The sequence below is a fragment of the Lacerta agilis genome, chromosome 13 (genome assembly GCF_009819535.1).
Source record: "Lacerta agilis isolate rLacAgi1 chromosome 13, rLacAgi1.pri, whole genome shotgun sequence".
NCBI classification, from domain to species: Eukaryota; Metazoa; Chordata; class Lepidosauria; order Squamata; family Lacertidae; genus Lacerta; species Lacerta agilis.
The window spans coordinates 29,440,338-29,466,786 of NC_046324.1; the positions used below are offsets into that span (position 1 = coordinate 29,440,338).

At 45.9% G+C, this 26,449-nt stretch overlaps 1 protein-coding gene across 1 annotated transcript; it reads right to left on the reverse strand.

Moving 5' to 3' along the window:
- Nucleotides 1–15: 15 nt before the first annotated feature.
- TBL3 (transducin beta like 3) lies at nt 16–25,597 on the reverse strand. The gene is made up of 22 exons (XM_033167087.1): nt 25,456–25,597; nt 24,823–24,874; nt 24,623–24,718; nt 24,099–24,146; nt 23,458–23,599; nt 23,176–23,260; nt 21,452–21,622; nt 20,589–20,664; nt 19,695–19,791; nt 17,555–17,763; nt 16,147–16,288; nt 15,894–15,952; nt 14,762–14,865; nt 12,054–12,147; nt 10,018–10,332; nt 8,457–8,527; nt 7,637–7,793; nt 3,587–3,645; nt 1,941–2,044; nt 1,214–1,285; nt 668–826; nt 16–226 (listed from the first exon to the last, which is right to left on the reverse strand). The coding sequence occupies exons 1-22, from the start codon at nt 25,491–25,493 to the stop codon at nt 111–113; spliced, it is 2,466 nt and encodes an 821-aa protein (XP_033022978.1). The 5' UTR covers nt 25,494–25,597; the 3' UTR covers nt 16–110.
- Nucleotides 25,598–26,449: the final 852 nt, after the last annotated feature.

Consider the following 26,449-nt stretch of genomic DNA (forward strand, 5'->3'; position numbering starts at 1 on the left):
GCCTTTACAAAATGAAAAATGTAGTATTTGTGGGGGTTTTTACAAACCAATTCAACTTGGCAGGAGTGTCCAGCTCTTCTGCCCCGCGTGCCACTGGCACCCAAAGCTCATCACATGTCCATCTCCTCATCCCACTTGGCAGTGTCAGGCAGCTTCATGTTTTGCCACATGAAATCGAGGAACATGGAGGCCTGCAGTAACCGGCCCAACCTCTGGAAGTGCCGTTCTGCAGAAAGAGAGGGGCAGGGGAGGAATGAAAGTTGCCTGTTCCAAGTTCATGGCATTCAAACTGCGTTCTGAGCTCATCAAGGGATCTCTCATAAGAAGATCAGTAACGGTGGACCAGAGAAGGGCCTTGGTTCAGTGGCAGAGCATCTGTGTTGTATGCAGAAGGTCCCAGGTCTAATCCTTTGCAATCCCACCTGGAAGCCCTGCTGCACCCACTCAATCTCCGTTTTAGGATCAGTCATGGTGTAGTGCAGTGGCTGGAACACTGGATTACAACTGCAGGGACCCAGGGAAAAATCCCTAGCTCAGACGTTTAGCTCACTGGGTGACCTTGGGCCAGTCACTCTCTCTCTCCCTCACTCTCTCTCTCACACCTGAAGATACAAACATGGATGAAGCCTGGGCTGGACTGGGGATAAGTATTCAAAAGGTCACTTGCCTGTGTATGGTAGGAGAGACTCCACAGCTGCTTTGATCCCTTCGTATTGCAAGAGGCTCTCTGGCGTCTCATGCTTGAGGAGGGTTTCCACCACTGCCTGAGCCTCGAGGTAGTTCCGCGAGTTTGTGTTCCATGTGATGGAAAACTTCAGCACGGCCTCTGGAAGGAGGGGTTTGGGGAAGACATGTCAGGAAGGAATGCAAGTTGCAGGCAGCGTGGCCACCTTGAACCAACACACCTCTCTTGCGAAGCGTGGCCAGGTCTGGGCATGCATCTCCAACACCGCTCCCCACCCCGGTAGAAAAGCAGCCTGTGGTGTTGGTGGGAGGTTTTGAATCAGAAAAATGCCAGGAGGGCACAGGGTCAAGCAACCTCTACTCTTACCCGTCTTTCTTCTTAAACTCACAACTTTCCCATGGCTGTTGTTCAAAAGGACAAAAAAAGACTTTGCAAAAGGGCACCTGCTGGGTAATTGTTAAGTTCAGTACACACACACACACACACACACACACCTTTAGAGGTCGTCCCTGCACCATACCAACTAACCTTTCTGGTCTTTCCGAAGCTTCAGGAGGTTCTTTTCCAAGTCTTCTTTTCCATTAGCCTCCTTAAGAATAGCTTAAAAAAACAACAAACAGCCAATCACTAATAAATCCTGGTGTGTGTGTGTGTGTGTGTGTGTGTGTGTGTAGAAGAGGGGTTAAGGAGTCGTTTCACAATCAGTCCCACTTTCCCAGGGAACTCTGGGAAATGTAGCTCTGGGAGTGGAATGGGGATCTTCTAACAGTGAAAGGCCAACGTGGTTTGGTTGCCAGAGTGTCAGCACAGGACCTGGGAGAGACCAGGGTTCAAATCTCCCATTTGGCCATGAAGCTCACTGGATGGGCCAGTCAATGCCGCTAAGCCTAGCCTACCTCGCAGGATTGTTGTGGGGATTAAAGGAGGAGAATGATGCGTGTGCCACCTTGAGTTCCTTGGGAGGAAGGCGGAGAATAAATGTAATAATACAACAACTCTCAGCACTCTTAACAAAACTGCAGTTCCCAGGATTCTTTGGGGAAAGAAGCCACGGCTGTTTAAAGAGGTATGATATTGCTTTAAATGTATAGGGGAGACGGGGCCTTAGAAGTAAGCCCCATGGAACTCCCTGTGAACAGAATCATGTTGCGAGGCCCAGTGAAAGCAACAGAGTGGGGTTCAACAGGTTTCTTCTGGGCTCAGCCAAGACTTAAGGAAAATCTCCCTTAATGTTCTCTGTTATCAAGAGCCTTACCCTTGACCACCGACAACACCGTGTGTGGCCGGTCCAAGGAGATTGCCAAGCCCAGTGCTTTCAGGTACCTCTTCTTATGCAGCAAGTTAGACAGCTTCTGCTCTCTGTAAACACAAAGCAAGAAAGAGAGGGTGCTGGATCACAGCTGGCATTTGACAAGAGCATGTTTCTAGCTGCCGTGATGACAGAGAAAAGCTAAAATGGCCAATGCTGTATTTGATGAAGACGGACCAGGAGGTGAAGGCCTCATGGTGGATCCCTTCCATTCCCAGGCATGCCTCTTTCTTTTGCTCCATGGGCCACCCGGATGGACCCTACCCTGTTACTATCCTGTTTTGCAATCTGGGTGGAGCCTGGAACACAACGCAGGTGGAAATCTCATTCTTCGACAGCCTTCTTGGCAAGCAGCCGACCCCCTACTGTAAAGCCCTCATGGGAAGGATGGCCAGGGCCATCTTGGGTCCTATCTAGTATCTGGCATGCTATCAAGTGCCTGTGACATCCCCAGGGTGCCTTGCAAGGGACTGTCTCCAGGTGGTCATTGAGGTCAGTCTCTCAACTAGCCCAGACTTCCTACTTTCAAATACCGTATTTTTCGCTCCATAGAACGCACCGGACCATAGGGCGCACCTCATTTTTAGAGGAGGAAACAAGGGGAAAAAAAATATTTTTCTGATTTTCCTCCTCTAAAAGCCTTTGTGTGTGTGTGTGTGTGTGTGTGTGTGTGTGTTTGAGGATCAGCTAAAAGTTTTGCAGCTTTTTTTTGCAAAGGGAAAAGCCCTGGCTTTTTTGAGGATCAGCTAAAAGTTTTGCAGCTGTTTTTGCAAAGGCAAAAGGCTTTTTTTAGGATCAGCTAAAAGTTTTGCAGCTTTTTTTGCAAAGGGAAAAGCCCTGGGGTTTTTTTTTTCGAGGATCAGCTAAAGGTTTTGCAGCTTTTTTTGCAAAGGGGGAAAAGCAAAGCTCCTTTTGCAAAGGGGGAAAAGCAAAGAGGAAAAGCCCCATTTTTATGAGGTTTAACTCACATTTCTGAAAAATCTTAAGGAAAGGGAGCCATTTCTACAGTTTCCAGACAGATAATCTAATCAGCCAGTCACATGTCCTGGGGAAACAAACAACCTCCCTCTGCAGCACATTCAACAAAGGAGGGCGGGGCTGAAAGGGAGCCGGGACTCTTATCTCTCTCCCGATCTCTTGCTGATCAGCTGCTGAGCGGGGTCCTTTCAACACTCCCTTTTCCTTTGTAAAATAAAAAGCATGATCCTCTTTTGGCCCCTGGGCAATTCAGCTCCAGGGACCACCATTCGCTCCATAAGACGCACAGGCATTTCCCCTTACTTTTTAGGAGGAAAAAAGTGCGTCTTATGGAGCAAAAAATACGGTACTTGATGCCACCACTTATAGTGTCTCACCCAGCAATAACATCCCACTATCAGCATTGATGCTGGGAAGGACAAGGCAGCTGGGGCTGATGGGAGTTGTAGTCCAAAACATTTGGAGGGCAGCAGGAAAGGCTGCTGCAACCACTAGCTACTTCAGCTCTCTTATTTATATGTGTGCACTTTTATGGGACAGGTGGCAATCTTTGGGGAGCCTCCCCCCAGAATCAATCCCCAGCCCAACTGCGGAAGTTGCCCCGAGATACTCACTTCAGAATCTGCTCTTCCTGCTTCACTTGTTCCTCTTCAAGCTCAATTTGAGTGACATCCTATTAACATACAGAAACACAAAAAAGGGAAGGAACAGAAGAAGAAGAAAAAATGGCAAAATGGAATGGCTGATACCTCGGAAAATGCAACTTCTGAAACTCCTGTGGGATTCCCCTCAATTTTAGAACTCAAACAGCCACCCATCTCGGAACGCAGTCATGTTTTCAGGTGTTACCCTCGTCCCACCAGGCAATGGAAAAGTATGCTGTCAAACTGACTCTTGAAAATTAAACATACATACTCAAGTCCTTTACAGAATTTGCGTAGTTTTTTAAAGAGAGAGATATTTTAGATTTTAAATGTAGAACCTGGCTATTACCAAAAAGATAACCCACAAAATTTGTGTGATGAAAGACATAGAACCAGTAGAACAATTTGATGCAATCTGGTGGGACTTTATATTTTACATTTCAAACAGTGACCTGTACGACTCCTTACCTCCACCTAAGCAAGAAATATGACTCTCCTAATTTAGGGGTTAGTTTCATATTCATACGTACAGTTGCATTTACCACCATTGTATAAGCATCTCCTTTAATGACTTTTTTGTCCTCTTGTGGTGAAAAATAAAATAATTTAAAAAGAAAACGTAATTGTTGCTTTTTACCAAAATAGGGCCATATCCAGTTAAGTTATACTCAGGGCAGACCTACTGAAAGCAATGGACAAGCCCCTTAAATCCATTGATTTTTCAAGGGATCTACTCATGTTGACTATCACTGGCAACAGGGAATCAGAAAGATGAATTATCTCCAATCTCTTTGGGGGGGGTGATGTCAGTCGATGGGAGAATTGACTATGACATTGCTCCCTCCACCCTGGGGAGCCCTCTTCCCTCACCATCTTCTGCAGTGGGAGGTTAAGTATCAAGAACTCCGAAGTGTGGGCACATCAGTCCCCACCAAGAAGTGAAAGCTTGCTGCTGGAACCAGGCACCAGCCTTAAGGAGAAATCTTGGGCAAGTGGAACAAAACTCCTAAAGGAGAATGTTGCAAACTTCAGGCTGTACATGGTTTAATTTAGGCCTGATTAAATTTCTATTGATGTTACCCTGCATCCATTTCATACGGATTTGTAGTTCCCTTTGTTAAACTCTTGTTTAGTCAGATGACTAGATTCAAAGAAACGAATCTGAATCACATTGTTTGCAAAAAGCAAAATGAAACAAAGTTGTTTGATCATGCAGGTTGTTCAAGGGATGTAAGTTTTCACCAGGCAAAGAGAATTTGCCTGCACCCAGAAGGCTTCCTCCACCTGCTACACCAAAAGGTGAAAGTGTCCATTAAGAACCACCTTACAGAACCTTGTGCACTTAACAGAAAGCAGCGCCCACCATCATGGCTGGCATTTGCATTTGTACCAGAGCCCTAGGCGACAGCTTTCAGAGCAAAACTGTTCTGTTAAAAAGCAAGGTTTGGGAAACCCCTGCCTACTGGGTCAAATTTGACCTGGATCGAGTTCTAGTCTGGCCTGTTATGTCGTCCCTCACAAGTCATGCTCACCAGCCCCCTTTTGCCACCAGGTGCAGGGCAAGTACAGCCAAAGCTACCCTGGAACAATTGGGAGGTTAAAGGGAGCTCCTGATTGTTCCGTTGCTGGGGCAAGATGCTGATGGGTTTCATTAAAACCATGACTAAAAATGAAGGGAAAAGCTCTGTTTTAGCAGCTGCTTCAATGCAAAATTTGGCAGGCAGGTTATGCCACCCACCCATCAAAGCTGCCCTGCAGAGGCAGGGACAGTTGAATATCTGCTAAAAAGCTTCCCTAACTCTGTGTTAAAGGCACCAGGGCAGAAATTGACAAAGATTTCTCTTTGTAGTGGCCTTACTCCAACCTGTTTTGGACTATAACTTTCACCAGCCCCAGCCACACAGGAAACGCAAGCTGATATTTTTGAAGGCAACGATACCAAAGAAACATGGATCATTACAAATCCATCTGTTAGGTACCCAAGTGTGAAAATGTTGGTCAGTTTTCAATGGCTGGCAAAAACTAAGTCACGACAGCTTTGCTGAACACAAAAGAGGATCTGTATGGATGGTTCCATCTAAAGAGAGCACGGCTTGAAACATCAGTGTTACCCAAACACAGTTGATATACTTGTCTTTACCAGCACTGGTGTGCTGTAGGGAGGTGAGGAGCTTAAAGAAACTATGAAAGTTCCTTTTGGGAAAACAAATCAGAGTTATGCTCCTCTTAAAAGGAGCCTCGTGGGCTTATTGGATTGCAAGACCATCATTTGGGATTGAGGTTTGCAACCAGTTTTACTGGTTACGCTCCCTCTGTAAAATAAGGCACACATATTGTGGGAACTCCTGGACCCAGTAAGGTTTCTTTAAAAAAAAATATGATGCTTTTATTATACTTGTTCCAAGCACAAAAGAAAGGCCTGCTAGATCTGGCCAATGGTCAGCATCCTGTTCTCAAAGTGGCTGCCCAGGTGCCCCAATAGGAAACCTGAGAGCAGAAACTGAGCCCAAGAACCCTCTCCCCTCCTGCAGTTTCCAGAAACTGGCATTCAGAAGCATTACTGCTTCCAACCATGGAGGCAGAGCGCAGCCATTGTGGACAGTAGTCACATGACAGCCTTATCTACCGTGAATTTGTCCAGTTCTCTCTCTTTTAGGCTTGCCGTAAAATAAAGTCAGAAATGTATGTTAAAAAATAAATAAATGAATAGCTGCATGCAGTTATTGTATGATAATGGTTTCTGAAGGATAACTGGAATACAGTATATATTTACTAGAACAAGAACCAATATCAGCATCACTGCACACCTTACCTTGAAAGGAAGGAAGGAAGTTTTAAGAAATTATGAAAGCAGGAAGCTGAAAGACAGAACCGCTCCCTGGCAAGGCAGGCAAAGGAACTGAAGTGGAGCTAGAGGAACAAGTTTACGTTTTCTAGGTCACATGATCTATCCCTGGCAGTGGGGGCATTAACACATGGCTGCCTTGGAGGCCTGAATCTTAGCTTAAACTTAGAAGCACGACTAAGGCAACGTCCGCACTACACATTTAAAGCACTATGGCACCACCTTAAACAGTCATTGTTTTTCTCAAAGGATCCTGGGAGCTGTAGTCTGTTAAGGGTGCTGAGACCCCATTCCCTTCAAGGAGCTACAATTCCCAGAGTTCCCTGAAAAGAGGGATGGGTGGTTAAAGACCCTTCTCTGCCCAAAGCCCTGGACAGCTGTTGCCCATCAGTGCAGGCAACATTGGGCTGGTTGTACTGATGACCAGACTGTGTATAAGGCAGATTCCAATGCTCGCATTAACTTGGATGTTTTCACCACTCCTAAATTATTCAGTGAGACCCTCAAGGAGCATATAGGATAATAATTCTGAATCGTCTCGCCACCACACAATGACAGATGCCCGTAGCTACTCTAATCAAATGGTACTCAAAATGGATATGAAATGGCACAAACCAGGGGTGGCTGGTATCCACTGAGACTGACGGAGCAGAAAGCACAGGGACCAATATTAAGTGGTGCCAGAGGCCAACTAATACTAGTTGTGTCCTCCTCCTCCTCCTCCTCCTCCTCCTCCTCCTCACTGACTTCAGCAAGGGCAACACTGAGACTAAGGAGGGAAAAGCTGACAGCCAGGGCCACTTGCTGGAATGGTTGTAAGAAGACAGGCAGGTGGAAGCTGGCTGAGGATAGACTGAGGTTGGTGGAGCAGCAGCTTATTTGCCATCACGGACCAGCTTCCACTGGCACGAACTCGTAAACTGATGGACCTGGTTCACTGAAGAAATGGACAAGCCGTATTGACTGACTCTGTTCAAAAATGGTACCCGTTTATTACAGATCGGAATCAATACCAGGCCACAGGAAAGGTGGATCATTCTGTGTTTCCACGAAGGGCACTAGCGAATTTTGATCAAGACGACGAGGTAGAGGGTGAAGAAGAAGAAAAAGAACATGAAGCAAACAAGCCAGATTATAATGGTGGTCTTTAGGTCAGGCATTGGTGATGGTTGTACCTTCCACAGCAAGACCCTGGAATCGGCGGAGCCGGTCACCAGTGCGTTGTCTCTCCTATTGGCGTGAAGGCCCAACACCCTATCATCGTGAGCATCGAAGGTCTTCACACAACTGTTGTTGTTGATCGTCCAAAGTTTCATAAGGCCATCTGCTCCACTTTGGGGGAAGGAGGAGAAGCAAGGAGAGACTAATCTTAGACGTCATTTATTGGGGTCCACCAGGAGGAAGGGCAGGATATAAACTCAATAAACAAAGCAAATTATTGTGCTTAGAGATTTATATTAAATACTAGGGGCTGTGCCCCTGCTTGCTCTGCTCTGCGATTCCCTCCACAATCCAGAGTTGTGATGAGGCACTACAAATCCTTCAACGAGGACTACGCGATGACACCCTTACATTTTTATTATATAGAGCTATATACAGTGGAACCTCGAGTTACAAATGCCTCAGGTTACAAACACTTCAGGATACAAACTTCGCTAACCTGGAAGAGTTATCTCGAGTTGAGAACTTTGCCCCAGGATGAGAACGGAAATCGTGTGCCGGCAGCGCAGCGGCAGCAAGAGGCCCCATTAGTGAAAGCACGCCTCTAGTTAAGAACAGTTTCAAGTTAAGAATGGACCTCCGGAACGAATTAAGTTTGTAACTAGAAGTACCACTGTATATATATTAATATGAGGCACCGCTGGGGAACAAGCAGGGGAATTGGGGGATCCGCCTACCTCTAGTAACAGGTAACCATTTTGTTATCCTCAGAGGGTGACCATCTAGCTCATCATCCTGAGCAAAATGCCACCACCATTTCCACAGAAGACATACCTGCTCAGCACTTGTCCCCCTCCACTCACGAAAATGACCCTATGCACAGGGGCTTCGTGACCTTCGAAAGTCTGGAAAGGGAAGGAAGAAGGAGAAGCAAGCATGAGCAGGTAGAAAGAATGTTATGACAGCAATGAAGTTGCTCCTGCTATTATTTATACATTTATTTGTTAAGTTTATACACCTTCCTTCCTGTTAAGGAGCCTAGGGTGGCAACTATGTCAATACTAAAACAATACAATTAAAACTTCTAAAAACAGTTTTAAAAACTCCTAAATGCAATCACCAATTCTCAAAACTAATAATTTCAGGGATGCCAGAGACATGTCTTTCAGCCATTAAATGCCGGGGGGGGGGGAGGAATGTTTTTAAATTTTTCCAAAACGTTAATGATGGAGACTGATGCACTTCACCAGGGAAGGCATTCCACAAATGGGATGGGGACCCACCACCCAGAAGGCTCTGTCACGAGTTACTGCCAACCAGGCAGCCCCCAGATTACATATCCACTCAAATGTCTACATATTTGATTCGGAAAACGTTTGTCTACTGAATAGCTTGATAAGATGCTACGTAATCATTCCTGAACAGGAGGGGGAAGTACATGGGATAAAAAAAATCTACCCAGTTTATTCTGAATCCTGAACAACCTGTTTTCATCAAGAATGGAGCCTACTATTCCAGTCACTGGGAGTCTAGCTACTGACTTGACCAGAATGGAGACTGCTCCCCAAGAAAGCTGTTCATTAAAACAAGAGAGGGGGCTGAATGGGGTTTCTGGTGGTCAACACATCTTATTTGTTTTATTTTTTATTGATACACACATTTCAGTACTCCTAAATCAAAGAGGAAAAACTTGCATAAGTATCAGAAGAGAAGCAAACATAGAACTGGGCCATATGGCAGGAAGCTGCTGTGTAAAACTAAACACAGAAGACATCTGCTTAGCATGCAAAGGATCATGCACGTGGTGATGCTACACCAAATGCCCCAGTCCTTGCGGCTGCCAAACGGAGGTCCTATGGGACAGTTTGTAACGCTTCTCCACCAGATCTCAAAGAACAGGAAGGTACTGCATGCAGAAAGGCTGACCCCAAGTCATTTGGGGCTTTATACACTACCAGGAACACCTTCAATTTGGCATACCGGCAGCCAGTGCAGTTTTCCTCTTCTTTTCTGCACAGAGGCAATACCTCTTCTCACAGTACCCAATCAGATGCCCCAATGGGAAACCCTGAAGCACGACCCAAGCACAACAGCCCACTCCCTGCCTGAAGTTTCCAGCAACTAATATTCAGAAGCATCACTGCCTCCAACAGTGGAGATAGAACATAGCCATTGTGACTCGTAGCTAACTATCCTCCCATGAAAATTAATGGCCCTATTTATCCTCCAGATCCTTTTGCCATTCCTTAAACCTCTTACACGTGCCCTCCCACAGATGCAGTTAGCCATATATTATTTCTAACCATTTAATCTAAATTACAGGAAGTTCAAGGCTCCTAAACATCTGGCCAATGAAAAATAATGGCTAGGGGTTAAAGATGGCCCCAGAGGGTACCTTTAGACAGCTGAAATCCTGCAGATTCCAGAGTTTCACAGTGCCATCCGCAGAAGAGGTGGCTAGGACCCGATCCACAGGTGAGAACTGCACACACCAGACGGCTCGTTTGTGTCCGACAAAGGTTCCCAATTGCTCGCAATTGTCGGAGGTCCACAGCTTGGCCGTCTTGTCCTGGGATGCTGTAGCTATCAGCTTGTCATTCGGAGAAACCGCCACGCTATTTACATCCTGAACAAAAAACAGAGAGCAGTCTTCTGGTGCTGCATTCTCTTGGAAGCTGAGGAATTGCAAGTTATTCAGAATTCCAGACTTCTTAACAGCCAGGAGCACCAACAAGACATATTACTGGTTTTTACATGTTAAAAATAAGTATTTTTTGGTAAGTTGGGTAACTGCTCCGCAACACATCACAACACTATTTGTATGGCAGCCTGATTCTGACCCGATGCAGGCGTGATTTCGCCAAACTCATACTCGTGAGTTTGCCATGGGACCTGTGTGCTTCCTCCCCACCCCCTCTTGTACATGAATTTGGACTAGCCATAGCTAGCATTATGGCCATTCCAATGTTAATAATAACCATGGTTTGCAAACCCAGCCCCTACTGTGTTGGTGATGTTTTCCCAGTAGCACAATAGGTCAGTGCATGTGGCTGTTAACCAGAAGGTTGGTGGTTCAAGCCCACCCAGGGATGATTGTGGGCAGGATTCCTGCATTGCAGGGGGTTGGACTAGATGACCCTCGGGGTCCCTTCCAACTCTACAATTCTATTTAAATGTGGTCCCCCCTGCTACAAGCACAGAAGGTTCATAAACCTCCCCACTCACCCAAAATGAAGCTAACTATGGTTGGAGTCAACATGAGCACCAACATGGCACTGCATGATGGTCAGTGCCAGAAAAGGGATAAGGAAAATTCATGGACAAGAGGAATGGGGTGAGAAAAAATTATTACATTTTCTCCAGGCCTGAGTGGCTGCATTCTCCACTTTGCAACAATTATTCTTCAGACAAGACAACAACTGGAAGAAACCTCAAGAAGTGGTCTAACCCCACTTTTTTGTGTTTGCGTAAAACCCAGCCCAACATATTTTTAGATCAGGCTTCCTCCTACAACTCCCATGATCCCTAGCTAGTAGGACCAGTGGTCAGGGATGGTGGGAATTGTGGTCTCAAAACATCTGGAGAGCCTGTTTTAGATGTTCTAAATATATTTTAATTTTGTTTTTTGTTGTGTATTGCTGTTTGTTGCCTTGGGCTCCATTAGGAGGAAGGTCAGAACAGGAATGACAACAACAACAACAACAACAACAACAGAAGTTCACCTCACATTTTTAAACAACTGGTATTATCTATTAGATAAGCATTTCCAGAGCTGTGAAGGGAGAAGGTCATCTCACTCTCCAAGCTCCAAAGGACCACCAAACTCCGCCACTGCCTGACCTTGTGGTGGGGTGTCGTCGTCACTGTGGCTTCAAGAGCTACGGGTTCTTCAGGAGTCGTGGGAGATTCATTAATTTTGACATTTTTGGAACTTTTTGAGATGGCACTCTTAAAGGGGAAAGTTTTGGCAGCAGGTGTGGTAGCAGTTGTGGCGGCAGTTGTAGCAGTTGTGGCTGCAGTTGTAGCAGTTGTGGCGGCAGCTGTAGCAGTTGTGGCGGCAGTTGTAGCAGTTGTGGCGGCAGCTGTAGCAGTTGTGGCGGCAGTTGTAGCAGTTGTGGCTGCAGTTGTAGCAGTTGTGGTGGCAGTTGTAGCAGTTGTGGCTGCAGTTGTGGTTGCAGCAGTAGCAGCAGTTGTGGTTGCAGCAGTAGTAGCAGTTGTGGTGGCAGCTGTAGCAGCAGTTGTGGTGGCAGCTGTAGCAGCCGTTGTGGTGGCAGCTGTAGCAGCAGTTGTGGTGGCAGGGACAGCAGGAGGGGGAGCAGGATTTGTGACTGGAGGGGCAGTGGGAGGGGCGGCGGGAGGGGGAGCAGGATTTGTGACTGGAGGGTCGGCAGGAGGGGCAGTGGGTTGGGGGTCAGGATTTGTGGTGGGAGCGGCTGTAGGTTCCCTGGCAGTGATGTGCTCGGGAATACTCCACACTTTCATCGTATTGTCTTTGCTGGCTGTGACCACAAAGTTCTCTTTCAACCTGGAAAGAAGTGGAGTGGGGGGAGAGAGTGCAGGGTGAATGAGATTAAAAGGAAGGTAGGTTAGAAGCAACAGACCCACCACTAATTGCTGCACCTGTGCAGAGAAGGAACCTGCCTTGAGCCCCTCAACATAAACTCATTGTAAACTCACATGTAATTCATGTGACAGCTGTTTAGCCTAAACAGCGCTACTGAAAAGCAAGAGAGAAGGGCACCAGCTTCCTTAGGGGAAATCCAGGATTTGCAGAAGGGGGGGGGGGGCTAAAAAGGAAGCCAGGAAGAAACATAGGGAGCTGCCCTATACTAATACCCAGCTTAGTATTGTCCACACTGACTGGCAGCACTTCTATACAGCCAGGAACTATGCCCACCCCCCTTGAAGACTGGTAGTGCATTTTCTGTCATGTGTGGGAACACCAGACGTTTCTTTATATAGAGACAGATCCTTGGTCCATCTAGCTCATTATTGCCTGCACTGACTGGCAGCAGCTTTTCAAGGTTCTCTCCCTCCCCTACCTGGAGATGCCATTAGGAGCCTGGGACCTTCTGCATGCAAAGCAGATGTCCTACCACTCAGCTATGCTTAACCACAACAGATAAACACCAACGTAGAGTTGGAAGGGACCGCCAGCGTCATCCAGTACAACTCCCTGCAATGCAGGAAACTTTTCCCCCCAACGTAGGACTCAAAAGCACAACCCTGAGATTAAGAGTCTCATGCTCTACTGAGTGAGCTATCTCATACGGATCATGGACTGTTGAGTGGGATGGAGGGCAAACACACACAAAAAGAGAAGGGAAAATCTCTTGGTTTTTTTGTTTTTTAAAGAACCATGTATTCAAATATTTCTGTTCATTTAATTTGGGAGTCGATTCTGCTAGCCGTAGTGTAGCCACAACTACGGCTCTTCAAATGAGATGCTTAAAAAAAAAAAAAAGCAACAGATTTTGGACATCAAAGTGGAACCTCAGCAACAAAGTAATTTCTAAGGCTTTCCAGCACCGCTCGTTATCTCTGACCCGACAACCAGTTCAAAGCTGCGTCAATGTGAAATTAAGGAATCCGCTCCTCTTGATCTCTGCTCTTTCATCTGCCTTGAGAAATGGCAGGGTGCAAACTGATGCTTTAGACAGGGAGATCTAAGGTGAAGTGCTTCTGCACACACACACAGGTCGGCAGACCATTGCTGCCCCCTCCTCCCTGCCTATTTGCAGCTCTGGAGTGGGGTGGGGGGTGGGGATGCCTTTTGGAATGCCTAAGGCCCACCCAAAGCAAACCCTGGGATGGAGAATGCTTGCAGCACTGGGCCTGCATTGACCACCCTCTCTTGGGATTCAGAGGCGTGCAGTGGAATCGGTAACACCTGCAGGCAGCCACCTGCGCTGCTCAGCTCACCTGTATCACCCCATTGTTTGAGCTGCTGGGAAGGTGAACACTGGGTGCTGGAAAGTGCAACAAAGAGGAGAATGAAAAAGAGGAAGAAAAGGAAAAAGGAAGTGAAGAGTGACCAGAAGAGATGGGGACGGTGGTGCAGGAAAAATAGCATGTTTAAGGACTTGGGCAATGAATGTTATGCTCTTGTTTGGGATAGCAGTCACCTAGAACATCACTTCAGCAGAGGGACACACAAAGAGGGGTGGTGAGGGAAGGGAACAGCCAGATAAGTCAACTAAACTTCCAATCAATAGGATGGCGGGTGTCTCATAAGAGAACCTTTGTTAGCCTTTTCCAAGCAGCTGTCTAATCCTCTTTTAAAGTCGCACGGGTCACATCCGCTTCATATATTATTTTAAAGCACACTGCTCCCCCCCCAAGTATCCTAGGAACTATAATTTATCTCTCAATGATGCTGCACTTTCCAGAACCCTTATTTATATATATAAAAAAATTATGTACGCTATTTATGTACCATGGTTTAAAACAATTATAAATAAAACCATACCATAAAAACCATTTGAAAATGTCAAAATCAGAAATCAGCTAACTGTTATAGAAAGGTGCCTTCTTAAGTGCCTGCACCAGCTTGACAGTATAGAAAAGTTTCCAGCAGGCATTTAGAAGTTGAAATGGCACCTGTTGAATCTCTACTGGCAGAGCAGCCCTTGGCAAACTACAGTTCCCAGGATTCTTTAATGTGCTTTCAATGCAAGTTGCGGATTTGACATAGAGCCCCCTCACATCTCAGGGCAGCGTGAACTTTTTTCATACCTTTCCCAAACATTTTAGGAACTGGGTGTCTGCATGAAGTGTTTGGGTGCACATGATGATGGCAGAGGATGCAGCTGTTCCACATTTCCGACCCTGAACAGTCGAAAGGGAGAGGTGGCAAATGCTTGCATAGCAAGCAAGCTTCACGCCAGGTCTTTGGAGGCCCTGGAAACCAACACTGAAGGAGAGAAAACCCCAAACACAGCAGCTGGAGGATATTTTCTACTCAGAGCAGAAAAGAGCCCCAACCTGCCGCTGGAGAAGAAAAAGCTCTGCTACGAAACAGCCACAGTCAAGGTTTGCAGACAAGAGGACTCTTTAAAAAAGTAAAAATCAACAACAACACATCAAGAAACTCAAGAGAGGCTAGGGAGGAGGCAGGGAATGGATTCTGTTGTTGTTACCTGGAGCAAGAGAGAGTACCCACTCCTTGAGTATGGCCCAGGCCCTGGGCGACGCAGAAGACATTACCGTGGTCATTCATTCGCCAAATCCTGATGCTTTTATCCTGGAAGTGGAAGAGGTGGAGGATGGGTTACAGGAGGATAGGGGAAGCTTTCTCAGCCTGGGGGCCACAATCCTTTCTGGGCAACCTGCTAGGGGCCACATGCCAGTGGTGGATGGGGCCAGAGGCAAAAGTGGGCAGACCAACAACTGAATGCTACTTTTTGTACAACAGGCTAGTACCCACATGAGCCCCCTTCTCTGTATCCTTCAACATGAGACATCATCAGAGCTCAAGGACACATTCCAGTCAGGCAAAAACACTCAGGAGAGTACAAAGCAGGGTTGGTGCAAGATGTGGCATGGAAGGGGCTGTGGCCCGGGAATGGGGTGCTGTATGCATGGGCTGGGCCTTGCAAAAGCAAGATGTACTAATCCAGAGACACAGGAAGTTCCTTAAGAAGGAAAACAATTCCCTGCAGAAACCACAACACAAGCAATTTGCTGAAACTGTCCTGTTATGTGGAAAACCAAGAGGGAGGCCCTGCATGAGACCAGCAATTCCAGTGCTAAGGCGGCAGGGGGAGGGGAGCAGAGGAGAGAAAAGGAGGACACAAAGTTGGGGAATGCATCCGTTCGGAGACCCTACGGAGCTCCTTCAAAGCCGAGTCTATGCATAGCGGCCTTTAAACAATGCCCCCATTTATCCAGCGTTTAGATTGTCCACATATTTCAGATGCTTCCTGAGCTAAAATTGACCTTAAATGTCACGCCAGCATCAGAACAGCAGCAGTAGGATAATTAAGCTAAATGGTGATTACAGAGCAGGAAGCGCTTGAGCCAGTTTCCTTATTACGGAAAGGTCTCTTTAGCACTGACTTAGCCAATCCAAAGGCCCGCATCCTGTGCATCAACCACACATGGAAAAGTTCCTTTCTGTGCTTGAAGAGGGCTCTGAAGCATAAGTAACACAGAGACCCAGGCTGTTTAGGGATGAGCCTCGGGCCTGGAGACCCCCCCCCCAAAAAAAAACACCCACTTGAATTAATGCACAATGAATTAAAAATAAATGAATCCCAACTGGGAAATTACCTTTGCACAACTGGCAAACAACCTCCCCCTTCGGAAGACATCCAAGGCAAGAACGATATCTGCAAGAAAGAAGGCCGGCGTGATGTGCTGTTGCCACACTGAACTGGCAAACAATTAACAGGACAAGGCAGCGCTGGGACCAAACGCCCTATACAATATTTAGCAGCCAAATTTTGCATCAACCGCAGGCCCTGAGAAAGGCATCCCTGCAGCTATCCCACACGGAAAACTGGAGGAGCTTCTTGCCACCTACCTGTGTGGCCGTGCAGGATCTGGCAGTTAGATGACACCAACTCAAAGACCTTCAGCTGGGGGCTGTTGGTGGCCACAACCACATGAGAGTCTTTGGGGCCCAGGAACCTGACATCCAAAACCTCTCCATTGTAACCTGCAAACTGAAGAGCAAGAGTCAAGCCGGATGGGTTAGTGTACCTGTTTTGCATGCAGAGGGTCCCAGTTCCAGTCCCTTGCAGGGACAGGAGCCTGAAACTCTGCCCTTACCAGTCAGCAGATTCGGAACAGTGGGGGGCGGGGGGGGGCGGGTTTACATTCCAGGGGTTTGAAAACAAAGGAAGATGCCCCTGAAACTACTCCAATGAAGGAGGGACCACCACCTTCCGAGGTTGACCAATAACTTATGTTACGGCAACTCTGAAATACTGTAAATCTTAAAAATCAATCATCATTAAGAAGCGGATTACTTTGAGATTCCAAAGAGAGGTGGTAGAGAGGAAGGTGGAATTGCTGAAAAAAGCTTATAGTATTTTGTTAGAACGGGAAACGAAAGATGAGGAGTTTAAATCAGTGATGATTAAATGGGCACAAGATCTTGGACATAATATACAATTTGAAGATTGGGAAAGATTGTGGAAAGTAAATTTGAAGTTTACAGATTGTTCTTTACTGAAGGAGAATTATATGAAAATGATGTATAGATGGTACATTTCGCCAGTCAAAATGGTAAAAATGTATAAAATTGGGACAAGTATATGTTGGAAGCGTAAAGAAAAAGAATGGACTTTTTATCATATATGGTGGGAATGTAAAGAGGTGAAAAAATATTGGATAATGATTTATAATGAATTGAAAAAAATGTTTAAAAATACTTTTGTTAAAAGGCCAGAAGCATTCCTACTAGGGATTTTAGGACAAGATATTCCAAAGAAATTAAAGAACTTATTTATGTACGCCACAACCACGGCAAGAGTTTTGCTAGCACAAGGATGGAACAAGGAAGAATTACCAACAAAGGAACAATGGCAAGAAAAATTGATGAGTTATGCGGAACTGGCAAAATTAACAAATAAATTGTGTGAAAAGGATAATCAGGATTTTAAAGAAGATTGGGAATTATTTACAAATCATTTGAAACAACAACAAACAGATTTAGATTCGCTGGCAGGATTTGAATAAACATACACAAATTTTATTAATAATTAAGACTTGGAATAACATGAAAACAAAATTTTGAATGGACAAGATGCAGAAAGAATATTGAATTAACAAAGCAGTAATGGAAGCTGGGGAAAGTCTGGGGGGGGAGGTAGGGGAGGGGGGAGGGAGGAAAAGGGGAAATTGTATGGAATTGTATTGTTTGATAATTTGTGTAGAAGTTAAAAGTTTTCAATAAAAAATATCAAAAAAAGAGAGAAGCGGATTACCTGCTTCCTGAGCTCGAGGGTCTGTGCATCATACATGCAGATGTTGCGTTCCGAGTTCACGGTGACAATTTGGCTCTTCATGGGCACCAGGATGCAATGCATGAAGCTCTGCAGCCCGTCCTCCTGATGCATGCATGCTGCCGGGAGGCAGGGCAAGGACTGGCTGTGAACGCAGGTGGCTGATGCGGCATCCCAGACTCGGAGGATCCCTAACGCACAGCACACAACACATCAGCATCATCAAATAACTTGCAAAGATGGGCAAGGTTTGAGGCAAATGGGGGCCTCTTGTAATGGGTGGGGGGAGAGGTAGCCCAAGCAGCTGTGGCCAACCTGGTGACCCTCCATATGTTTTGAACTACAATTCCCATTAGCACCTGGGCAGCTTGGCCAGACTGTTTTAAGAAGCTGAACTGAACTGGGGTTGGTTATTTGTTTCTTCTTTGTTAGTCACCTTGAATTTGTTTGGGGAAAGTAGGTGGGGTAGATTTCTAAAAAAGGAAATTGTTACAGAAAAAAATATTGTGTAGGCGAGGAAAGGCTTTGCAACCCACACCTTGGTTAACATCCTGAGCAGTTCTGTGAGCTCTGGCATGGACTGCAGCTGGCTGGGAACCTTGGCTTCTGTTTACAAAATATAGCTGGGTGGGCAAGTTTCCAGACCTTATGAGAAAACCTTCTAAGATATATCGCTTTTTGCTGCAGGTCAAGTGCCCCAAATAACTCATTTCTCCAATCCTATGGATACCATTCCCTTGTCCCAGTAATTGGCTTTAGGCAACCTCTGTCCTCTCCACACACACACACACACACACACACACACACCCTCTGCACTTGGTAACATTCCAACTATCTGGATGCAGAGTGGTAGAATGGCGAGAATGCTGCACTACATCCTTGGAGATCCAAGTTTAAATTCCCACTTAATCATGAAGCTCATGGGTGACCTTGGGCTGGTCATGGTCTTTCAGCCTAATCTACCTCACAGGGTTGTTGTGAGGGTAAAAATGGAGTGTGCGTGTTAGGAGAGCTATTCCTAATACAGTGGTGCCTCGCAAGACGAAATTAATTCGTTCCGCAAGACTTTTCGTCTTGCGGAAATTTCGTCTTGCGAGGCACCGTTTCCCATAGGAATGCATTAAAATTTTATTAATGCGTTCCTATGGGGGAAAAAGTCTGGGGGCGCCGGTCGGAAGGGGCGCCGGCCGATCGCGCCCGCCATCTTGGGTGGACTGCGCATGTCTGTACATGCGCATGTCCACCCAAGATGGTGGGCGCGATCGGCCAGTGCCCCTTCCGACCGGCACCGGACCGCGCCGCGTTTTAAGGCTGCAGCGGGCGAACAGCAATGTTGCTGTTCGCCCGCTGCAGCTTTAAAACGCGGCGCAGCTCCGGTCGGAAGGGGTGCCGGCCGATTGCCTCCGCCATCTTGGGTTGACTGCGCATGTACAGACATGCGCAGTCCACCCAAGATGGCGGGCGCGATCGGCCAGCGCCCCTTCCAACCGGCACTGGACCGCGCTGCGGTTTAAGGCTGCAGCGGGCGAACAGCAGCGCTGCTGTTCGCTTGCTGCAGCTTTAAAACGCGGTGCGGCGCGGCTCCAGCCGGCTTACAGTGGTACTGCGCAAGACAAATTCGTCTTGCGAAGCATGGCCATAGAAGAATTCGTCTCGCGAGTCAACTAAAAAATCGCAAAACCCTTTCGTTTTGCGAGATTTTCGTTGTGCGAGGCATTCGTCTTGCGGGGTACCACTGTATATTGGAACACAAATTATAAGAAAAAGTCCTGCTTTTACTCTCTATTTTCTTCCTTAGTTCTCCACTGACACATTAAAAAAGAAAAGTTTGGATTTGATATCCCGCTTTATCACTACCCAAAGGAATCTCAAAGCGGCTAACATTCTCCTTTCCCTTCCTCCCCCCACAACAAACACTCTGTGAGGTGAGTGGGGCTGAGAGACTTCGAAAAGTGTGACTAGCCCAAGGTCACCCAGCAGCTGCATGTGGAGGAACAGGGACACAAACCCGGTTCCCCATTTTACTAGTCTAACACTCTTAACCACTACACCACACTGGCTCTCAAAAATTGTTTACTGTTTTCTCTGATAAAAACAAGTAAGAAAAAGGTCTTCTACCCACCTTTGCTGCCTGCTGTTACAAAGTGAAGACTCTCTTTGTTCACGCCTACACACGAGAAATCCCCTTGTTCTGGCAACATGACCACAGATTCAATGCTCTAAGGTGGAGAAAGAAGTCAGCAGGAGTCATGAACAGGAAAAGAGTGAGAGACATCCACACACACACCCCAATGCCAGACAGCTCCAGAGGGATTTATTGGGCTGCGAAGTTACTTTTCACACCAGTGTGGCCAAGTGTGGCTCTGGAAAAATTCAGCAACATGCAATGCACCTAAGACAGATGATGGCCTAATCATACTCAAGGAGACACGTGGAATTAGGCTGCATCTCTAGGGCAGCTTTTGCCAAACTGGAACTTGGACTACAATTCCCAGTGGTGGGCTGACTGGGTCAGTCTAACAGCTTGCCAGAACATGGCCAAGTTTTAAGGTTGAAACAAAATTAGGAATGGTGAGCAGTTCAAAATATAAAACAAAACCCTGGCAGTGTGCATGTCATGGTAAACCATGGTTTAACAAGCAAAGTGATTGTTCCTCCCCTAGTGCAAGAAGGAGCAGCAAGCCACAGTCACTGGGTTCAAACTGGGGATTTTGGCTTTGCTCAAGTAAACCATGATAGGTAAGCCAGGGTTTTAACTTCATGGTTTGTTTGGAGTGCAGCAAACCATAATCCCCAGGTCAGATCTTACACTATGGCAGGAATTATGGTTTGTTGCTCCTGGTGGCTAGAGGGGAGGGGTGAAGCGAGAGCCACCTGTGTATTCACTGTAAACCTTGATGTGTGAATACGGCCAACTCTCTTCTCCCAACACATCACAGAAAAGAAGAATTCGAGACCAGATCGCCCCTTCCAAGTAAGCAAAGTAACGAAGGCGGGGGTGGGGGGAGAACTTCACCTCATAGACAGGGATAGTGCCCTTGGCTTCTCCCTTGTTCAGGTCCCACACAGTGCAGATTTTATCACGGCCGGAGCTGAAATCAAACACAGTGTCACTTTCAGCCCTTTGGAACTAGATAACTGGAGTTGCAGACACAGCACAAAGGTTTCCATGAGACTTGTTTGAAAGGCATTGCAATGAGGCTCAGAACTGCCCATTTACAGGTGAGGAAACTGAGGCACAGAAGATTTTACACAACTCCTCCGAGGCTGAGACTTGTGAGTATCTGAGCCTCACACATGGCTTTCTTTGGGCAAGAGGTTTTGTACTGGCTTCAGTTTCCCACAGAGGTGTTCAATGGGGAAAAACTTTCATTTCACCTCACAGTTTTCCCACTGATTTCAATGGAGACCCACCCAGTCTTTTTTTACTGTTAACTTTATGTGGTTTTCCACCCAAATAGTGGGAAATGTGCAGGTTTTGTTCTCAAGACATCATCTTTGCAAAATATCAGGTAGAGGGGACAAACAAAAACAATGAAAAACCAAATGTGCCAAATTCATGTTTGTTCACCCTTTTGTTTTTAAAAAATGGGGTTATATTTACATTACAGTACATTTGTATTACAAACAAGTGCACACTCCTAGTTTATACACACACACACACACACACACAAAATGAAATAAAGTTACATGTTAAAATTACATGTCTGGGTAGCCTTGCCTAAGCAAAGACATTTTAGCAGACACCGATATAATACAGTTAAGTGCTTGCTTAACATACTTTACTTAGAATTGTAAATAGTATAATGAAACTTAAATGGATTCTGATTTGCAGAACAGAAAGAAAGCACAGAGGGAGCTCCCCTTCCAGGTTCTCACCTGATGAGTGTCTCATTGTCAGGAGAGAAAGCGAGGGAGGTGACAGAGCTGTAATGGTTTTCTAGCTGAGCGATGCACTCGCTGGACTTCAGGTCCCAAACCCGGATGGTGTTGTCCATGGAAGAAGAGAAGAGCTGTAGCTTAGAGGTTTCTGGGTGGAACTTGACAAGGCTGGGGAAAGAGACAGGCAGGTTAGCGGTTGAGCATATGATGGGTGTGCAGGAAGCTCCCTCTGGCATATCCAGGTAGGGCTGGAGAGAGAGAAAGAGAGACACTTCTGCCTGCAAACCTGGACAGCTGCTGCTAGTAAGTATGGACAATGCTGAGCTAGATGGACTGAAGGTCTGACTCAATATAAGGCAGTGTCCTATGTTTCTAAAGGGAAGGAGGTAAAACATCTGCTTTGCATGCAAAAAGTCCCAGGTTCAGTCTCCAAGTAGGTCTGGAAATGCCCCCTGCTTGAAACCCTGGAGAGTTACTACCACTGTGTTTCCCAAACTTGGGTCTCCATCTGTTGTTGCACTATAACTACCATGATCCCTAGCTAGCAGGACCAATGGTCAGGGTTTATGGGAATTGTAGTCCAAAAATAGCTGGAGGCCCAAGTTTGGGAAACTCTGATGTAGGCAATACTGAGCTAGATGAAGTGGCAGTTTGACTCAGTATAAAGCACCTTTCTATGTTCCACAGCTCAGTGGCAGAGCACCTGCTCAGCATGCAGAGGGTCCAAAATTTAATCCCCAATGGTGTCTCCAAGTAAGGCTGGAAAAAGACCCCTGCCTGAAACCCTGCAGAGCCACTACCAGTCAGCACTGCTAACCTGTGGCCCTTCAGATGTTGTTGGACTACAACTCCATCAGCTCTACCCAGCACGGCTAATGTTCAGAGATCATGGGATGTAGTCTAACATATCTGAAATACACACGTTTCCCGTCAATGAAGATGATACTGACCGAGATGGGCCATTGGTCTAATGCACTATAAGGATTCTTTCCTATGTTCATACAGAAGCACAGATGGCGTTATAAAAAAAAAAAAAAGGATAGTGCAAACTATCTGTCTGTGTTTATTTGTTAACTTGGCTTAACAGAGGGGGAAACAACAAGGTTCAATTGCTGGGATGGAGAGTAATCTCAGTTGATGAATCCTATTATACAGTGGTACCTCAGTCTATGAACAGCCTTGTTAACGAACTGGAAGTAGGTGTTCCGGTTAGCGAACTTTACCTTGGTCTACAAATGGAAGCTGAATGGTGGAAGGGCACCATTGGTGGGAGACCTCATTAGGGAAAGCGCGCCTCGGTTTAAGAACGGCTTTGGTTTAAGAACGGACTTCCGGAATGGATTAGGTTGGTAAACTGAGGTACCACTGTATTCTATTGAACAACATGGGCTTTATTATGGGTGTTGAAAAGGAGACTGACTATCCTGCACCAACCAAAGTTGTTCTGTTAATTAGTAACTGGGAAATGAAGGAAACTCTAATCCAACTTTCACCAACCTGGTGACTTTCAGACACTTTGGACTACAAGTCCCACCAGCCCCAGCCACCGTGGCCATACGTCAGAACGACATCTATGATTCTATGAGGTTAATACAGATTTAAGGCATAACACGCTTTGGTTTTTTTAAGTCTTTGCCACCCTCCTGTAGAAAGCCACAGATTGTTTGAGCTAGTTTTTTCATATTGCAAAAGAGCACATGGAAAAAGAAATGTTTCCTTACTGGACAACCCCCGTTGAGCCTTTCAAGTTGTGTGTGCAGTACTGCCTGGGAACATCCCAGACCTTAATAGTGCTGTCACAGCTACCTGGAAGAACAAAAGGGAGAAATGAAGCAGGCACAAAAAGTCAGCCAAATAGGGAGGTCTCAGCTTCTAGGCCAGCTCTAGCTGCAGAGGAATCAACACTGGGGTGGGGTGAGAGGCGTATTTCTTCCTTCTTCCTCAGTCCCATGGAGACTACCTATTCCCTCTGGACAGATGCAACTCAGAGTTGCAGGTCGTACCTGTAGCCAACAACGTGGAGCTTGAGTCAAAGGCCATGCTGGCCATGGAGGCTGTGTGCATAGCCTTCCATGTGCGTGTGCATTTATTTTCTGGCCAGTCCCATTGCTTCAGCATCAGCGATCGGCTTCCAGTCACAAGGATCTAACATGGGGGGAAATAACAAGAGGAAATGGTGGAAACAGGATGGCTAGTAAAGAGAACCACACAGGGTTTAAAAATCTGGGCATCACAAATGTATTACATGGGGCACTCTATTCAGGGGCTACTAAACTGTAGCCCTCCAGATGTTGCTGGACTCCAATTCCCATCAGTCCTAGCAAGCCTGATCAGGGATGATGGTACTTGTGGTCCAACATCATCATGAGGGCCACAGCTTCTCTATCCCCCCTCTATATATTGGTCTAGATTCTAGGCACTTTTGACACATAAACTGAGCCCCTTCAGAGTTGTGAGGCTCCAAAATAAAGAAACTGAGTTTGCACAGCTACCATTAATTTAGAGGTGGTATGTGCAGGAGAATAAAGGTCTACACTGAAAAATGTACAGCTTAATAGGATGCTTGATTCCATCCATCATCTCACTCTGCCCCCATGTGACCCTCTGCTCTGAATTCTTGCTATGCAATTCTATGATCACTTACTTCATCATCTTTGCTGAGAGCAAATGCTGTAATTTCCTCTTCTTCATCCTTGGGAGAGAAAAAAGACAGAAAGAAAAAACTTTATCATTCAGTAGCAATAACCTTGATATACCTAGTAAGTTTGCTTGCTTTTTGTTGTTTGTTAATGAAAATCAGGTTGTTTTGCTAATTTCTTTATTTGAAAAGCCCGCCAGGAAATAAAAGCTGAATTTGTGGCTTATCTAAAAATGTGTTTGTTTTTTTGCTCTGTCTTGTTATGGCTCAGAACTAAACAAACAATTTTTACATGCCTATCTACAAGGGAAAGAATGATGTCAAGAAAGAGGAAATGTCACCAGGCAGTGCCACCCCCTGGACTGACTACTCAGAAGGCAGACAGGTGGAGGGTGGTTGAGGGCAGACTGAGGTTAGTGGGGAGTGTGTCTCAGAAAGCTTCAAAGGAAGCAGAGGTATGACATCCTTTGAAGATCACCAAGTACACATATTCAGGGATCAATTAAGGTGGTTGCTGTTGTCCTTATTACCTCTTCAATACAGTTAACGACAGTTCCTGATGCAACGTCCACCACATTCACCTTGTTTTCACAAGCACAGAACATATATTCCCCATCTTGGGTCATCTAGAAAACAAACAGATGAGAGTGGAGGAGACTTTTCTGCACATGATCACAGCAGCGTGTGGTAAGCACAGCCAGCATGGTCAAAACCTGGACTCTGGCATTACCTGAACCGGTCCGCCTTTGTAGAATGGCTCGATTCTCTTGGAAATTGCATAGCTGTGAAAGGACAGAAGGAAAATACCAATTCAGCAAGTTGAATTTGCTTCAGCTCAGCCATAACAATGGCTCCAAAGCACGGGAGACAGAGTAGAACACTCAGGCACCACAGTAACACCAGGTCTTCTCCCAGGGTGCCTAATCCTCAAGCGATAAATGTGCAGAGAAGCTATGCAGATCCTAGGCTCACAGGGGAACTGACTGGAAGCCCCACATATTATGCCCAAATGTGTAGGGGCCACTTGTGGATACTTGGTGGAGAAGCACAGGATACTATTCAGGGTCGCATCCAATAAAATAAAATTGAAACAGGATTATTCAAACAGCCCCAGCTGGAAGCGACTCAGTGAGGAAATGAAAATGAAAGGCACTCTGCACATGCTCTGAGAAACCCTTTCCCTTCGATTATGACGTCAGGCATCCCAAGGATGGACCACGAAAAGCGGGGAGAGTCTAGCGCATCCAAACAACCGCCCCGTCCGCCCAGTAAGGGACTGCGTTGCCATGACGATAGCACAAGGGCACCCCACCCGAGAGGAAACAGGAAGCATTCTCCATGGCAACCGCTCCCCTTTTCTTACTTGGTTTTGAAGGTTACTGAGGAGCTCCGGCTTGCCATGTTCTAACCCCAGGCTGACTTCTTTACCGGTTCGATTCCCTCGCCGCTGCCCCCATGCCGACAAACATGTGCTTCCGGTAAGAAACACTTACTTCCGGCGTGTAATAGTGACATAGACAAACATAGAAGTAGGAAAAGTGTAAAGTAGCGACACCGGCTCGGTGGAGACGTAACTTCCTGGTTAATTTTGAAGCTTTCTCAAGGCGGTAGTGCGTTTGCCTACAGAAGGAGTGTGCCTGCAGCTCTCTTAATGGCACGTGCTTGATGAACTGGAGGCCTCCTTAGTCACTTTAGGACATGAAGGCTTCTGCTAAGATACTACCAACCATATTATTGTCCTTGATTTTATTTAGTTAGCATTTTAAAAATAAAAATTTTCTTACATAAACACAGTATCTTTAGAAACAAGGAATTTCCAAACAACTCCCTCCCATTCCTGAAGTACAGAACCAGTCTCCCTAAATAAACAACATCATGAAAGATGGTTTGTTTTAAATGTCATTCCAAATGCTTATGTGCTTAGTCTGTAACCATGCTCAGTAACTGCCCCGTATACATGGTAAGTCATTCTACATTGTAGTAAATGGTTGTTTAGCCTGCCTATTTCTTTAAAATTTGTTAACTTGCCCATCAGTACAAGATCCCGTATCTGCAAGTCACATTCCAACTAAGAGTCTGCCAACAGTGAGCTTTGTTACTATTAATAGGTTGGCGCAGTCTCTTAGTGTAGTTAAGTGTTTGATTTTTACTATGTAAATGGCACAGGGAACTTCTACTTATTGCGTGGTATTATAATTATTTTATCATTTGCATTATGGTAAGTCTGCAATACATATTTCTGCCACATGTTAAATTTTATTGCTTATTGCATGAAGACTTATACTACAGGCTATATCCAATTAACTTTTACTCATAGGACATTGAAATTAATAGATCCAAGTTAGCTATGTCCATTC